This window comes from Lithobates pipiens, unplaced genomic scaffold (assembly GCF_037356315.1).
Source record: "Lithobates pipiens isolate NorthernLeopardFrog02 unplaced genomic scaffold, aLitPip1_a1.2 Scaffold_8, whole genome shotgun sequence".
Lineage (NCBI taxonomy): Eukaryota > Metazoa > Chordata > Amphibia > Anura > Ranidae > Lithobates > Lithobates pipiens.
Window position 1 is genome coordinate 104,732,556 of NW_027507903.1, and position 18,229 is coordinate 104,750,784.

The 18,229-nt window shown below is 46.2% G+C and overlaps 1 protein-coding gene across 2 annotated transcripts in view; it reads right to left on the reverse strand.

Annotated features, from left to right (window-relative positions):
* The window catches only part of LOC143961409 (uncharacterized), an 86,276-nt gene that overhangs the window by 41,871 nt on the left and 26,176 nt on the right, over nt 1-18,229 (reverse strand). For both annotated transcript variants that reach the window (XM_077470687.1, XM_077470686.1), the window contains exon 5: nt 15,276-15,334. In XM_077470687.1, the coding sequence (XP_077326813.1) occupies nt 15,276-15,334 (59 nt within the window). The remainder of the gene's footprint in view (nt 1-15,275; nt 15,335-18,229) is intronic.

Sequence of the window (18,229 nt, forward strand, 5' to 3'; positions counted from 1 at the left end):
GAGGTTCCTACACCCCTGGTAGAATAAGCTCTTACCCTAAAAAGGGAGGAGCTTTAAGTTTCAGACCATAGCCCTGAATGACCAATTGATGGATCCAATTGGCAATGGAAGCTTAGGAAGCCGTCTGCCCCTTCTTGGGTCCCTTTGGTAAAACAAAAAAAATCCTGATCCTCGGATCTCTGCAGATTTAGAAAAATAAACCTCGGCTACCTGGAAAATGTCCAAAGAATGCAGTCTCTCTTCCACCAAAACGTGGCTGAGAGAAAAAAAGAAGTCAAAATAATGTCCTGATTTAAAGGAAAGGCTGACACCACTTTTGACAAAAAAGGATTGAACTGGTCGCAACAGGACCGTCGTGGAGGAGGATCAAGTACAGTTCCCTGCATGAAAAGGCGGCCAACTCAGACACCCTTCTAGCAGAGGTGATAGCCATCAGGAAGGCTAGCTTGTATAGTTATAGTTAGTCAGGTTGAAAAAAAGATATTATTATTATTATTATTATTATTATTATTTATTATTATTATTATTCAATCCCATATACCCAATTCTATACCCCCAGTTGATCCAGAGGAAGGCAAAAAACCCCAGCAGAGCATGATCCAATTTGCTAAAGCAGGGGAAAAAAAATCCTTCCTGATCCCCCGAGAGGCAAATCGGATTTTCCCCAGATCAACTTTACCTACAAATGTTAGTACCCAGTTATATTATGTACACTTAGGAAATAATCCAGGCCTTTCTTAAAGCAATCTACTGAGCTGGCCAGAACCACCTCTGCAGGGAGTCTTTTCCACATTTTCACAGCTCTCATGCCACGTACGCACGATCTAAATTCCGGCCAGAAAAAGACAGACGAGAACGTTTCATCAGAAAATGCGACCGCGTGTATGCTCCATCGGAATTTAGCTGTCCGAATTTCCGCCAGCCAAAAACTGATAGCATGTTCTCAATTTTCCCGATGGAAAAACTATCGGTAATGCTGATCGTGTGTATGCAATTCCGACACGCTAAAAATCACATATGCTCAGATTCAACTACAAGACAAGCTATTGGCTACTGACTATTGAACTTCCTTTTTCTAGTCACGTCGTACGTCACCGCGTTATAAACGATCGGAATTTGATGTGATCATGTGTAGACAAGACAGCTTGAGCCGAATTCCGTCGGGAAAACCATCAGAGCTTTTTCTACGAGAATTCCGATCGTGTGTACGCGGCATTACTGTGAAGAAACTCTTCCGTATTTGGAGATGAAATCTCTTTTCCTCTAGACGTGGAGTGCCCCCTTGTCCTCTTTGTTGACTGTAAAGTGAATAACTCGACACCAAGTTCACTATATGGACCCCTTATATTTGTACATGTTGATCATATCCCCCCTTAATCTCCTCTTATCAGGAGTGAATAAATTCAGTTCCTCCAATCTTTCCTCATAGCCAAGTTCCTCCATGCCTCTTATCAGTTTGATTGCCCTTCTCTGCACTTTCTCCAGTTTCCCGATATCCTTTTTGAGAACTGGTGCCCAAAACTGAACTGCATATTCCAGATGAGGTCTTACTAATGATTTGAACAGGGGCAAAATGATATCTCTCTCTCTCTCTGGAGTCCATACCTCTCTTAATACAGGAAAGGACTTTGCTCGCTTTGGAAACCGCAGCTTGGCATTGCATGCCATTATTGAGCTTATGATCTACCAAAACCCCCCGATCCTTCTCCACTATGGATTCCCCCAGTTGTACTCCCCCTAGCATGTATGATGCATGCATTTTCTTAGCCCCCAAGTGCATAACTTTACATTTCTCAACATTAAACCTCATCTGCCACATAGTCGCCCAATTAGACAGAGCATTGAGGTCGGCTTGTAAATTGGAGAAATCCTGTAAGGACGTTATTCCACTGCATAGCTTGGTGTCATCTGCAAAAACTGACATGTTACTTTTGATCCCCAGACCCTATATCATTTATAAAGATATTAAAAAGTAAGGGTCCCATCACTGAACCTTGGGGTACACCACTGATAACCTTAGACCATTCAGAGTAAGAAACATCACTACTCTCTGAATTGTCTTTTAGCCAGTTTTCTATCCATTTACAAACTGGTATTTCCAAACCTGTAGACTTTACCTTACACATGAGCTGTGTGTGCAGAACTGTAATCGAACACTTTTGCAAAATCCAAGTATACCACCTCATAAAAAGAAATCAGGTTTGTCTGACAACTTCTGTCTTTCATGAATCCATGCTGTGTGCTGCTTAAAATATTTTTTTCCTGCAAGAACTCATCTATGTGGTCTTTTATTAATCCCTCCAGTATCTTCCCAACTATAGAAGTTAAATGAACAGGTCTATAGTTACTTGTTCCCTTTTTAAATCTAGGCACCACATTGGCCCTGCGCCAATCCAGTGGTACTATTCCTGTCATTAACGAGTCCCTAAAAATTTGATACAATAGCTTTGAAATTACAGAGCTCAATTCTTTTAGGATCTGTGGGTGGATGCCATCAGGTCCAGGTGCTTTATCCACCTTTATTCTGTCCAAATATTTCTGGACCATATCACCTTTGAGCCATTGTGGATTTGGGGCTGCGTCTGTACCACCCCCATTATGGACACGAGCCCCCCCATGCTCCTTTGTATACACAGAGCTGAAGAAAGTATTTAATAATTTAGCCTTCTCTTTGTCCCCAGTCACCCACTCCAGATTATTTTGTAACGGGCCTACATGCTCAGATTTGACCTTTTTACTATTAATATATTTGAAGAATTTTTGTGGGTTTGTCCTATCTTTTGCAAACTTTCATTTTGAATTTTTGCATCCTTTATTGCCTTTTTACATATTCTGTTATATTCTTTGTAACATTTAAATGACACTAGCGTTCCTTGATTTTTATATTCTTTAAAAGTGCATTTTTTTATAGTTTATAGATTTAACTTTGGCCGTGAGCCACAACGGTTTTATTTTTAGCCTTATAAACTTATTGCCCATGGGAATATACTTTGTAGTGAGATCGAACACATTGGATAATCCAGGGCTTGTCCTTTCCTGTTCCAAGCCAACAAGATTTCTTGTAGAGGCCTGGAATTGAACTGGGCATAGGGCACCACCTCGAAGGAGGATACCCATCCTCACTAGAAGGCTCATACAGAGCCGAATAGAGGGTTGTTTGGTGCCTCTTATCTGACTATTCAGGGTACAGCTTCTTGTGGGTGGCAAGAATACTCTTGCTTGGACCGTATCTAGGATCAGACCTATATACTTTAGACTTTGAGTTTGTTTAAAAGGTTGACTTTTCGGTATTTATGATCCAGCATAAGATTTCCAAAATACTGCACTGTGAACGTTTGCTCTGTTCTAGAGCCTGTAGCGAGTGCTCTCTGAGCAGGAAGTCATCCAGATGCCCGAGCACCAGGATTCCTTGGGTCCTTTAAATGCCCAGTACTGGTGCTAGGACCTTTTTGAACACCCAGGGAGCTGTAGCAAGCCCATAGCGTACAGCCACAAACTGAAAATGACATTCCTCTACTGCAAATTGCAAGGAACCTCTGATGAGGCCGAAATATAGGTACATGTAAATGGGAATCCTTTATATCGATTGTAGCGCCGGCTCCTGAAGAGCATGCGCTATATGTTTTTGCAATTTAATGTTACCCTTAAAACCGCAGTTTGGTTTGTGCCCAATTGTTCTAAATTTTTGACCTCAGCATCAGGCCGACTGGACTTTAGGGTGTTCTGCCTGGCCATGGGGGGCACTGTCACTTTTGACAGGCATTGAAACAGTCTAGTTGGTTGCATTAAGGTTATTCTCTCTCAGAACCAGCCCAGTGGGAGTTTTGCTCTTGCTGTGGCGTCTGGTAGGGGGTACTCAAGGTGTGTATGTCACGTGTTTAGGGGTCCGGTCCAGAAGTATGTTCTGACTGCATGGTCCTGGTCCTCCTGACCAGCCCCCAGGACATTCATGGCCTGGGGTGCGGATCCTGACTTTACGTCTCGGGCTGGCTAGCCCGAGGCGAGGAAACAAAGGAGGATTCGGAGGTGGTCCGGTGCTGTCTCAGTTAGTGGAGAGGCCCAGCAACTGTGAAGTTATCCAGGGGAGGACTCTTCGGGAGAAGGCCAAGCAAGGGTTGGCTTCTCACAAGAGCCTGGACAAGCTGAAGGACCTAAGTGAATCCAACCTCGTGTAGCATCGCCAGACTGGCTGCAAGATACTGGTACCACACGAGTGTCCTACAAGCTTTCAAGTTTCCCTCACGTGTTTTATAGAGAAGTCTGGGGCAGAGACTTTTCGTAAATAAAAATCCCTTTAAGTGGATCGTCAGTCTCTGCAGTTTGTGGGCAATCTACCTGGGAAACCCCTAGACGCATACGAGGTGAAGATGATAACGGTAAGCCCAATAAATTCAGCCGCTCCTTCGGGAGTCAGTGCTACACGATGGAGGCTAGAGAGTCTACCATCTGGAGTGAGGCTACTACTGAGCGGACAGACTCCATCCGAAAGGACTGGATCAGTAGATACTGGTTCAGGTATCCTAGTCCAAAAATGGGCTTCAAGTAAAACCCAGCACCCCTTCGAGTACAAGAACCTCCACAATCACTCCTTGATGCACTAGATGATGTAGTGCCTGAAGCAATAAGTCTTTTTGGAGGATCCGAGGGAACGCTGGATCCTAAAAACCTCTGGAGGGGGAATCAAACCCCCCCCCCCTCCCCGCAATTCCAGATTTTAAACCACGGGTTATAGTCAAGGTGACCCACTCGTCCTGAACTATTGTTCTCCAAATGTGCGCAGCAGAATTCCCCCCCATCCGTTGGAGTGGGGGTGCCCCCTCAAAAAAGGAGGGCTTGGTGCTGGGTTTAGAAAGCATTTTGGACCCAGAGCTTTTTCTGGCCCTGGCCTTGCCAAAGCGCCCCGGTTGGCAGCGGAACTGGCTTGGCGCTGAGACATTTGAGGAAGCAGTCAGGTTTTAAACAAGGGACACCTGGTGCTTTTCTTCACAGGAAGTAGCAAACTCTTCCCTCTGGAAATCATTTGTATACATTTGTCCAAATGATCACCAAATAAATGTTCCCCATGAAAGGGGAAACCTGCCAATAACTTTTTACAAGGAAGCTCAGCTGACCAGTTAAGCCCAAGTCTGCGCATATGTACAAATAAGAGAGCCAAATGAGAAACCTTGACTGTAGGTACAATCCCAGCTAGGCGCAGTGGCTCAGATTACCCAGAAGCCTCTGGTCTTTCAGGGGATACAGCACTAGGGAACTACAGATGACATAGGTGTGCCCTTTCCTGTAGTGTTAGTCCAGCTCCGCTTTTTTGAAGACATTCACTAGCCAGAAAAAGGGAGTACCTGGGTGTATTAAAACACCTCAGAAAGGAGACCCTTTAATAGGGCTCACCAAGCCCCTATGCAACAATCCTGCTAAGCACCTTTAGCCCACCAAGTAACACCTGGTGACTCACGTGACCCGGGTAAGAAGAAAATGAACCTCTGCAAATGCCTGGTTCAGAACCTGCTCTGTGTCCCATAGCTGCCTTCTGGAAGCACGGCATACTTGGCATACACAGCTTAAATAATCTGGCTGTGCGCCGCAACATTTTGTGCGTGCGCAGTCCCAGCGAACGGGTATGGCCGGTTTCACGTATTACACAAATCTTTGTGCGCCCAGACATAGGCTACAGCACATGCGCAGCGAATACGTGTGCACCCTGGTCGCCAAACTGCTGAGCCCAGTGACGCTTCTGCGAACGCACGCCATGGCGAACCAAGGTGAAATGCCGGCCGACGTGCGCCATCATACAGGTAACAAACAGCCAGACACAAGAAAAAAAAAAATACACTTTGCAAACACCTACAGCTATCCCAAAACTATCTGGACACTCTAGCTAGCTTGACTGATTGTTACAATCACTGTGACACCCCCCAAATATTAAATAAAGGGGTTTCACTTACCCATCCAGGCATAGGGGAACTTAGAAACTAAGAGCCTAATCTGTACACCACCCCACAGGAATGCCTTAGCAATGTGATGTCCAGAATTCCACTTTGCAGGGTCCAGCACCTGGAGGCCGCATTACAGGAAAAACCTTGTGGGATCTGCAGTTTTCTTTGCAAGGCTCGGGTACCATTTATCTAAGCATGTAAAGCCTGTGTCAAATGGATCCGATCGGTCAAAACCTTGATTCATTTAAAATCCCTCAGACCTCAAACGATCATGACATCCACCTTGCAGACACTGGTAAAAAAAAAACCTGAAGTACTTCCTGTATGGGAGGGATTATATAGGGGATAACTTCCAGTCTAGGGACCGTTGGTCTATCAGTGTCCATTCACCTGGAGATAAAGTATAACCCAGCCAGTAATGAATATTAGGCCTGTGTCCCATGAGGTACGAAAAAAAAAAAAAAAAATAAATAAAAAAAAAGTGTATTTGGGCGTCGGTGGCGCTTTCCCATCGTAACCATATAGAGGTACTCTTGATGAAAGAAATAATTGGCATTGCTGTAAAAAAAAAATTGCATTGATATGAACCTGTCAAACAGGTGCAAAAAAATTGGTCTTTGGGTGCCAATTGTGCCTATGAATCCTGCACCAAAAACATTCTTCTAGATGAAGTGACTGAACACCCTCAAAGCTAGGCAGCCTCAAAGTCCTGCAGAGATTCCACATCCCAAATGAGACTTAACCAATGACATCAGCATCAGGGGCTTCATAGCTGGTAATTAGGGATGAGCCAAACACCCCCTGGTTCGGTTCGCACCAGAACTTTCAAACTGACCGAAAATTTGTGTGAACTTTAGAATCCCATTGAAGTCTATGAGATGCGAACGGTCGAAATAAAAAGTGCTATGTTTAATGGCTAATATGCAAGATATTTTCCTAAAAAGAGTTTGGGGACCCAGCTCCTGCCCGAGGGGACATGGGTCAATGCCAGAAAAACTGCATTTTTTTTTGGGAGCACTGATTATGACGATTAAAGTGAAAAAAAAAAAAAATACACAAGAGCAAAATAATCCATTAAATATCGTGCCTGGGTGTGTCTATAGTATGCCTGTGAAGTGGCACGTGTTTTCTGTGTTTAGAACAGTCCCTGCACAAAATTACATTTAACTGAAAAAAGTCATCTAAAACTGCTTGCGGTTTCAATGCAATATCTGGTTCCGGCAATACGGATGAAAATCATTGAGAAAAATGGCATGGGTAGCCCCCCTGCCCATTATCAGCCCCTTTGAGTCTTGTACGGATATTAAGGGAACCCCGTACCCAAATAAAAAAAAAAAAAAAAAAAAAAAAAAAAAAAAAAGGAAAGGTGTGGGGCCACCAGGCACTATATACTCAGAACAGCAGTATACAGGCGGTGCAAACAAGACAGGGACTGTGTAGGTTTGTTGTGTTAAGTAGAATCTGTTTGTAATTTTGAACTGGTACATTTTTACAATTGTAGCTCCAGTCAAAAAAAAATCTATTCTTAAGCTTTTTGGAAAACATAGGGAAGGGTTATCACCCCTGTAGAATTTTTTTTGCCGTCCATTTTTTTTTCATCTCACTTCCTGTGGTCTCCTTCAGTTTGCAAGTAGGAGAGGTTTGTAAGTTGGATGTTTGAAAGTAGGGGCCTGCCCTATATGCTCTGCAGAAATGGGGGCCTAAAGTGTTGGTGTTGCCACAACACTGTAAGCCCTCAAAGTGACTCTTAGTGGGTGCTGGAGCGCCCTGCTGTGAACGATTATATCAAGAATTGTAATTACATGCCATTGTTGAACAGTGGTAGAAAAATTAGGCCTTTGTAGTTGTGCTGGTGCCACAACACTACAAGTCCTCAGTTACTCTCTGTGGGCACAGGAACGGGCCCTGCTGGGAAATATTATATCAAGAATTGTAATTACATGCTCCTGTTAAACAGGGGCTGAAAAATTGGGCCTTAGGCACTGGTGCCACGACACTGCAACCTCTCCCATATACACTAGTTGGAATGCAGGAATGAGCCCTGCTGCAAAGCATTGCATCCAAAACTAATTACAGGCCCCTGTTAAACAGGGGCTGAAAAATTGGGCTGGTGGAGTCACCCAGAACCAAAAAAGGTTATTCCAAGCTATCAGCAGGATCATTGAGGAAGAGGATAGTCAGTCAACATAACAGGACTCAGCATCAGCATAGGCAGTCTTGAAGGGATCTGACATTTCAAAAAAAATTATTGGGTTACATCAGCTTCAGGTGCTTGGTAGCTGGTTGTGATCCAAGACTGATTCATCTTTATGAAGGCCAGTCGATCAACCGAGTCGGTGGACAGGCACACCCTGTGATCGGTTGCAAAGCCTCCAGCAGCACTGAATTAGCGTTCTGAAAGAACTCTGGATGCAGGACAGGCCAGTAGCTCAATTGCATACTGTGCAAGCTCTGGCCAGTGCTCCATCCTCAAGACCCAGTAAGCCAGAGGATTTTCGGTGGGAAAGGTGTCCAAGTCTGACCTTGCCCCTAGGTATTCCTGCACAATGTAAATCAGACGCTGGCGATGGTTGCTGGAACCAATCATACCTTGGGGCTGCGGACTAAAAAGAAATTGTCTGAACACATCGGTCAGACGGCCACCTTCTCCACCGCTCCTTCTGTGACTGACCGAAGCCTCAGCAACACATTGCCCAGGAACAGGAGTTTGGAACCTCCCAGTCTCTGGGAACGCATTGCACAGACCTTTCTGCAAGGCCTCCCGGAGAGGTCTCATCCCCTGCTCCCTCTGTGACTGCAACATGAGGTCCGCAACCTTACCCTTGTACCGTGGATCTAGGAGAGTGGCCAGCCAGTAATGGTCCCTTTCCTTGAATCAAAGAATACAAGGATTCTTCCGCAGGCTTTGCAGGATCAGGGAGGCCATGCAGTGCAGGTTAGCTGAGGCATTCGGTCCAGAGTCCTCTGTGTCACTAAGGACAACATGATCTGCAGCCACGTACAAGTCCACGTGTTTCTTGGGACTCTAAATCATCCCTAAAAGACTGCTGATGCCGAGTGCCAGGCTCCACCTTCATGCTGACACAAGCCTCCTCCTCATCCTGTGTGATGGGTGGGACAGCAGGAACACTGTCTGGATAAAGGGGGCCTTGAGAGGCAAGGAAGTCCTCTTCCTGCCTCTGTTCTGCCTCAAGTGCCCTGTCCATTATTCCACACAGCGTATGCTCCAACAGGTGGACAAGAGGTACAGTGTCACTGATGCATGCACTGTCACTGCTCACCATCCTCGTGGCCTCCTCAAATGGTGACAGGACAGTGCATCCCTGATCATTCCCCGCTGGCGCAGTGAAAAAAAACAGAGCTCCCCTGACCCTGTCCTGGTGACGTAGTCGCACAGGTACTCATTGATGGCCCTCTGCTGTGTGTGCAGCTGCTGCAGCATGGCCAACGTTGAGTTCCACCTGGTGGGCATGTCACAGATAAGGCGGTTCTTGGGCAGGTTCAATTCCTTTTGGTGCTCAGCCAGCTGAGCACTGGCATTATATGATCGGAAATGCACAGACTTTCCTGGCCTGCCCCAGGACGTCCTGTAAGCCTGGGTACCTGCCCAAGAACTGCTGCACCACCAGGTTAAGGACGTGAGCCACACAGGGCACATGGGTCAGTTGTCCCTGTCGGAGGGCGGAGGGGAGGTTGGTGCCATTGTCGCAAACCACCATTCCTGGCTTAAGCTGGAGTGGCGTCAACCACCTCTCGGCCTGCCCCTGCAGAGCTGCCAAAATATCTGCCCCAGTGTGGCTCCTGTCCCCCAAACTAGCGCAAGCACGGCATGGCATCTTTTTGCTTGCGTAGCCCCTTGAAAGGAGGGAGGGAGGAGGGGGGGGGGGGAAGTGTCACAAACAGTAGTAGCATTTTGGAGGCATGGTGGCAGAACAACCGCCAACACTACTGCACCTTGTCCTGCATCCTTCCCAGCTGCCAGAAGAGTGACCCAATGGGCAACATCCCTGTCCATGCCTGCTGGACCACAAGTCAGCGTCATTATGCACCTTACCACTGACCGCCCTGTCCAGCGAGGCATGGACATTGCCTTCCACATGCCGGTAGAGAGCCGGAAACCCCTTCTGTGAGAAAAAGTGGCGTTTGGGGACCTGCCACTGAGGAACTGTACATTGCACAAACTCACGGAAGGGGGCAGAGTCTACCAGCTGAAAAGGCAGCAGTTGAAGTGCTAGCAATTTAGCCAAGCTAGCATTCAACCACTGGTCATGTGGATGGCTGGGAGTGAACTTCTTTCGACAATACAGCAGCTGGGGCAGGGAAATTTCCTGCTACAATCTGACATGGGTGTACTGCTAGCACAGTGCCCGCAAGTACTTGGCTGTGACACCTAATTCTACACCTTCATTCCTCTCAGTGCAGGTTTCAGAGAGGACTGAAGATCTAGTGGGGTTGGAGAGCCCAGCTGATGAGGAGCAAGGAGAGGTCCACTTTGTTCTTTGGTGTGGGTCTTTGAGGTACGCTTGCCATCGAGTTGCATGGCAGGTCAACATATGTCTGGTCAAGCATGTGGTGCCCAAGCGGCTGATGTTTTGGCCACTCGAGATACGCTTGAGACATATGTTGCAAATGGCAGCGGTGCGATCTGATGCACTCGTCTCAAAAAAGGCCCACACCAAAGAACTTTTTTGAATAACGCGCAGAGGCAGCGCCCTGCACAGGCGGAGCTCTGTGGTGTGATTCGGTCAGTGTGCTGCCCCCAAGCTGGCCCCCGGAGGGCATTCTGCCTCATTGGAGATGTGCCTCCACCTGCTCTCTCCTACCAGGCACCCATGTGGAGTCAGGGACCTCATCAGCCCCTCCCTCTTCATCACTGGAGCAAATCTGGCAGTATGCTGCAGCTGGTGGAACATGACTGCCAGGTTGTGGACCTTCTTGAGCATCTCCTCTCTCTGCACTCATGCTACTGCCTTCCTCTAGCTGGGTATCATCATCAGAGCCTTCAAAACGCTGGGCATCTTCCTGGAGCATGTACCCAACACTGTGCTCAAACAGTTCGGGGGACTTCTCAGGAGGACATGGTGGGTCTAGGGAAGGAGTGACTGATGACATTGAGATGGGGGAAGAGGATGCATTGGCAGCTGCTTTGCTAGTATCCTGAGCCTGGGTGAGGAGAGGATGAGGATGAGGAGGGCTTGGTCATTCACTCTACCAAGTCTTTAGCATGATGCGGCTCAACACGCCAGCTGCCGAAAATAAGGACAAGCGTGTCCCATGGCCACGTGTTGATGCACCACGTCCACGACCAGCATTGTTGTCTCTAGACACCGAGCCTATTGGTCGTGACTGTCTGCCTCTCCTTGTTGGCCTTCCAGACATATTAATGGCCTGCAGGGAGATGGGAAAACCAGCAATTGGATAGTGTATATAGTGCTGGAGGCACACAACACCCACTGTAAATGTTGAAGATGCCTGTATTAAAGAACACCAGCAATAAAGGGTAGATACAGGTGTATACTGTGCTGGAGGCACACAACACCCACTTTAACTCCTGCAGATGCCTGAGAAAAGAACACACTGTCCCTGCCTATCTTGCTCTTTCCCTGCACGCCAAAACACATTACACAAGGCTGCCACGCTGGCGGCCTTATATAGTGTGGGGCATGTACTAAACCCCCCCCCCGAGCTATAATTGGCCACAGGCATCCTGCCTGTGGCCAATTATGGCTCTCCTTGCTGCCGGTGTTGTGATTGGCCAAGCATGTGGGGTCACAGTGCATGCTTGGCCAATCACGAGCCAGCAATGCACTGCTATGGCCCATAAACGTTCGGTATTCGCAGTACGAGCTAACAGCCGGTGTTCAAGTCGTACATGCGTTCGACTCGAACACCAAGCTCATTCCTACTGGTAATCCAGGACCGATTCATTTTTATAAAAGTCAAACGGTCCACGGAGTCTGGACAGATGCATTCTATGATCAGTAACAAAACCTCCTGCAGCACCGAATGCCCATTCAGAAAGCATGCTGGATGCAGGGCAGCCCAACAACTCAATAGCATACTGGGCAAGTTCTGTCCAGTGGTCTAGTCTCATGACCCAGTAAGTCAGTGGATCATCAGCTGGAAAGCTCTCCATTTGTTTTGGCCCCAAAGTAATCATCCACCATGTAATGCAGACGCTACCAATGGGATGTGAAAACTGACAACCCTGGGCAGCGAGGACTAAAAAAATAAAATAAAAATAAGAAATATCCAAACTGCCTCTCTAGCCCCATACACACAGATTTTCTGCAGATTTTTGTCTTCGGATTTACCAAAACCATGTAGTGCAAGGGCCTGCCTGGTTGCATACAAATTGAAACTCCCAAGGTTTGGCCTCAAAATTATATGGTTTTGGTAAATCTGAAGGAAAAAAATTTAAAATAAAAAGCAACAGAAAATCTGATAGTGTGTATGACGCTTTAGGTGGATGCTTTCACCAATGCTCCTCTCTTGACCAACAGAAGACTCAACCACGACACTGTAACCTACTGGTGTCAGGAAAAACATTCAATAAAATCCTCTTTAACATGTCCAAGAGATTTTATCTTCTGCACTCTGTGGGGATGGGATGAGTTCTGAGACCTTCCCCCTTATAACAGTGGTCAAGGAGGGTTGCCAACCAGTAATCATCCTCCTTTATGCCACGTATTCTCTTGGGTCATTTTGCAGGCTTTGAAGGATGAGGTTGCTCATATGCCTCAAACTTGCCGAGGCTTGAGAAACAGACTCCTCGGGGTCACTCAGGATGACAGCATCTGGAACTTCCGTCTCCCAGCCACAAACTACTCCCAAGAGTCCTGGGGTCCGAAAGCCATTGCTTACAGATTGCTGCATGTCTTCCTCTTCTTCAAAACCTATGAAAGTGCCAGAATCCTCCTTTTCCCTCTCCTCCTGTGTGTTCTGTGACTTAGTAATGATAGTGTCTGGATAAAGTGGGCCTTGAGAGGAAAGAAAGTCTTCTTCCTCCTGCTGCTCTGCCTCCAGTGCCCTGTCCATAATGCCATGCAGAGTCTGCTCTAGCAGGTACACAACAGTTATTGTGTTACTGATGCCTGCACTGTCACGGCTCACCATTCTTGTGGCCTCCTCAAATGGTGACAATATACAGTGTATATATCCTTAACGATCAGCCATTGGCATTGCATAGCACAGCTCTTTGAACGCTTAGGGGGTACCTGATGTTCATAGGACAATTCTGCAGAGGAGAGCATGGAGGAGGGCATGGAGTCGGAGGGAGAAGCTCACAGGTCTGGCATCATCACCATCAGCTGTATGGAGATGTGGGGGCACAAGAAGCTACAGCACCAAGCCCTGTCCTGCATCCCTCCGAGTTGAAAGCAGCGTTACCCAGTCTGCTGTGAATGAAACATATCATCCCTGCTCATGCTTGCTGGACCACCTGTCAGCAGTAAGCAGGATTTTACAGCTGACTGCCTTGCCCAATGATGCCAGAACATTCCCTTCCACGTGATTGAACGGCCTTACATGAAAAGTATTGACTGAGAACATGCCATTGTGGTACAGCACATTGCAAATTCATGGAAGGGGGCAGAATCCACTAGGCTGAAAGGCAAAAGTTGGAGAGCCAACAGCTTTAACAAGCTTGCATTTAGATGCTGGGCATGTGAACGGCAGGATATTTTTTTTCCACTGCAGAAGATGGGGCAGAGAAATTTGCCGGCTACAGTCTACAGCTGGTGGTGTGCAGCTAGGACCTGGGACACCCTGTGCTATACCATTATCCCTGTCAGTGGAGGCTGCTGAGAGGTAAGAACTCAGTATAGCAGGGGCAGACTGGAGGAGAAACAGATTTGTGCCCCTTGTGTAGCTTTTGGGTGCTCTTGCCAATGGGTTAAGTGGTTGAACGTTAAATGCCATGTTAAGCATGTGGTACCCAAATGGCTGGTGTGTTTGCCACATTTGATGATGCCCGAGACACAGTTTACAGATAGCAACAGTGCAATCTGCTGCAGATGGGCTGAAAAAGGCAGACAACTGAGCTTTGAGGAGTGGGCCGGGAGATAACAGCTGCAGAACGTTAAGGAATAGAATGGCTGCCCTCTACTCTCAATGTCAGCCTCCTTGGGGTTGTGCCGTCTCGTCTTCAGTTTTCTCTTCTGCTCTGGCACCCAAGTCGCATCAGTGACCTTATCTCCATTTCCTCCATCTTCATCATTACCACTAGAGACAACTTGGCAATACGCTGTGGGAACATGAATGCCAATTTGTCTACAAGTGTTCTCCCCTCTCTCTAGGCTGATGTTCCTGTAATCCTCAACCTCAGAAACAACAACATCTGAATCCAGTTATGGCTGGGTATGAGCAAGGAGGAAGTGGCTGATGCTGTGGTCAAATAACTCTGCTGACTCCCTCATGGCTGATGTTGGGGCTATGGCAGGAATAAATGTGGACAAGGAGGCAGGTTTATGCACTCTGGCAACTGCAGGGGCCTGCACACTTGTCTCTGCTTGCGTGACAGAGGATGAGGAAGGTTTAGTAAGCCAATCCACCACCACCTCTGCATGCTGTGGCTGGATAGCACAGGCAAACTCACCAAACCGAGGAAATGATGCCCTGTCTGAGGACTGACCACCACGTCCACCCTTGCCTGTGGACACATTTGTTGCTGGCCCCCTTACAGTGCCAAGGGAACGTCTGCCTCTCCTTGTCCTCACAGACATTATTGGGAGGGAAGGGGCAGTGCTTATAAGCAAATGTAAGTGGAAATCTGTATGTAGATGCATTTTATTCAATGTAAAGTGGTGTTTGGTGCACTTTGGAGTACTCACACTATACAGACACTTCACGGATACACAATATAATGTACCAAACATACAGTGACACAGCACTATATGGCATTAAACTGGCAGTTATGCAATCAAATAGACTGTGTTCAACTGATGCTAGCTGAACTGTCCCTGCTATAGACCAATGTAAGATTACTGACGAAAAAAAAAAAAACGCACACTAACTAAAAGCACTGAATAGAGCCCTGCTCTCTCTCACCACACTAAAATCACACTTAAAATGGCTGCCATTGAAAGACTACTTTTATACTGTGGGGCGGGAATGAGCCACGATAGTGCTCTCCCCTCCTCCCCCCCCCCAATTGGCTGAAGCTTTCCACTGGATCAGTCAATCAAGGCTTCCAATGTGCTGTGGTCGGTTCGGGGGTGAGGTGATCTGTCTCGTTTGTTCGCTGAACAACAAAAGTTTAGCTTATGCTTGGGCCGAACTCTTCGCCCATCTCTATATGTAATCAGGGTTAGAACATGTTTTGCCGTCTAGTATATTGCTTACCGAATTTGTGAAAATGAAACCTTGGTAACTGGAAATGTTGTATTAACAGCAAGCAGCACCTGGAAATATAAAAAAGGAGGAGGAGTATATATCAATGTCATATGGCTCTGAAAAAAAATAAATAAATAAATAAATAAATCGGAGTAAGAGATATCCAATGGCAAAAAAATAAAATAGAGTAATGCTTAAGATGGAACCACAGCCCTTGCTTTACATTTCAAAGAATGAAGGATGAACGCTGACTGGCAATTATGGCATTGCAATTTTGCTCCAGTCTTCATAACATTAAACCCACATTATTGCAGAATGTAGATCTATATCTCATAGTATAACACTAGGAATGCTGCACAATAAAAATTGCCTTAGACAGTTACTAGACTGACTTTTCTACTGACCTCCAGTGGCTCCTGTTCCCAGAACAGTTTGGTCTGTTGCAAGGCCCGCATAGGTAAACACTCATTAGCTTATTGGTCCTTTAAATCCAGGGAAAGACCTCAAAAGGGAAAAAAAAAAAAAAAAAAACCCACGCATGGGGTCCCAAACAATCCCCTTCATTACTTAGCCCCATAAATTAGAAGAAAAAAAAAAAAAGGACATAAAAATCATGGTGTTCAGCGATGTAGATCTACATTGATGACAATGATCCCGAAAACCTGCCAGGAAGAGGAATTAAAGGGAGGGGACATTGTCCATTCCCGATCCCACAGGTGGATATAAACGAGGGTGCAGAGTGTCCCAAGTAATGCCATTGGCCAAAAATTGTCAAAACCATTATTTGGGTCAATGACTCAGCTTGAATACACCTTATTTTTACATTAAAATTGTCAGATAGGGGAATTTAATTCATGGCAAGCAGCAGTCAGGAGAGGACATGCGTTTCGGTGGAATGGAGAGAATCCACATGACTATATAAAGTTATGAACAATTAATTTAGATTGCAACACAAAAGGCTTTTAGAAAAAAGGACTTTGCTGGCGTTTGTTTTTCTTAAACCTTGCCTTTTGGAAGGTTTTACCCCACTTCATGACCAGGGCATTTATTTATTATTTTTTTATGCAGCACTGTGTTACTATAACTGACTATAGCTCGTTTTTTCATAAACTAGAGCTCTTTTGGTGATCTATGTTCACCACTGTTTATTTTTTTTATTATACAAAAAGAAAAAAAAAATTTTTTTTTAAATATATCTTTTCTACTTTCGGTTACAAAACATATCCAATAAAATCAAAAAATGTCCTCAAATGGAGGCCAAAATGTATTCGGCTAAAAGGTCTTTGGTAAAAAAAAAAAAAAAAAAAAAAAAAAAAATATGTAGTGCCATGATCAGCTACTTATAGTGCTACTGTGACATTGTGGTGGACAATCTAGTTCTAACTGACTTTGACGTTGCTACTGACACTAATACAGTGATCAGTAATACTGTATTAATGGCACGGGCAGGCAAGGGGTTAAACTGTGCCTATCAAGTGTAATGTGTGCTGCTTTTACCAACAGATCTGTCTGACATTTCTCCCCGAAATCAGTTGATTTCAGGGAGAAGAAACAGACAGATCACTGTCTGTGCACAGAGTTGTTTGTCAACACATAGAACACTGTACTGTGATTGGCCACAGAGGAGCAACAGGCGTAAGCCACAATCATTGGCTGTACCCAGCTGACAAAACTTGTGCCGTGTCCAATTACAGCACGGGTCAGCAGGGGGCACACATGCACAATGCCAAACCAGGAAGTACAGAGTGACGTACATGTACGTTATGTTGTCTGGCTGTGCCGACTGCTCACAGTACATCTACAGTGAGCCAGTCAGCAAGAGGTTAATCGTCTTCAATTTTTTGTGAATGAGTAACCAGGGGTACAGTATCTGTGATGCCCTTCTTTGGCTTCAGTGCTTCAAAAAGGTTTAAAAAAAAAAAAAAAAAAAAAAAAAAAAAACACACCCCTGCCATTGTAATTCATGCACCCGGTGTCCTGTAAGGGGCCGGATGAATGGATAGGAGGGGGGTGCTGTGGCAAGGATAGGGGAGCAGCAACCGTGTGCCCTTAATGGACGGGCCACCCCTGCTCATGATACATTAGTGTGATGGTCAGTGGGAAGAATGCCCTACACTTGTGGTCGTTGGGAGCAACTACCCAGTTACAGATAAAACGATCAATGGTGTCAGTGGGAACTTATCTGAGAGGCAGAAACTGCTCTAGTAACATATGGAGGAACCCTATGATCCCATGGAACCCTGGTTGAGAAACCCTGATCTAATGCCAGGGTTGGTACCATTATAAGTGCAACTATGTTTTACACACTTTTATTAAATAAATGGTTTTACACTATAGGAGTCTCTCTTCTGATTGACATCCATATAATGAAATCTGTATGAATGGCAGCTTTAGGTGTAGTGGACTCCCTCCTAATAAAAGTTCACTTTCTGGCAAATGCTCGTGTTATTAGGGTGGAAGCCAGGGGCGTAACTAGAAATCACAGGGCCCCATAGCAAAATGTTGTATGGGGCCCCCCCCCAAAAAAAATTAACTAATGCCATTGAACAACAGATTACCACACCCATGTGGCACAGTACCCAGGCAACAGCTTATATTCATTTCGAACAACAAAGTATGCAGTATACTGTATGCAGCCCCTGAAGGACACAGATTGCTGACCTCCATTAGTACAGTGCAGACCCCCCAGCAGTACAGACACCCCCTACCTCAGTGCAGAACCCCAGCAGTACAGACAGCCCCCCCCAGTGCAGACACCCCCCTCAGTGCAGGACCCCCCAGCAGTATAGACCCCCCTCAGTAGTACAGACCCCCCAGCAGTGCAGACACCCCCCTAGTGCAGACACCCCACTTAGTACAGACACCCCCCCATTACAGACCCCCCCTCAGAGCAGGACCACCCCAGCAGTACAAATACCTCCCAGTGCAGACACCCCCCAGGCCAGACCACCCCCTCAGTACAG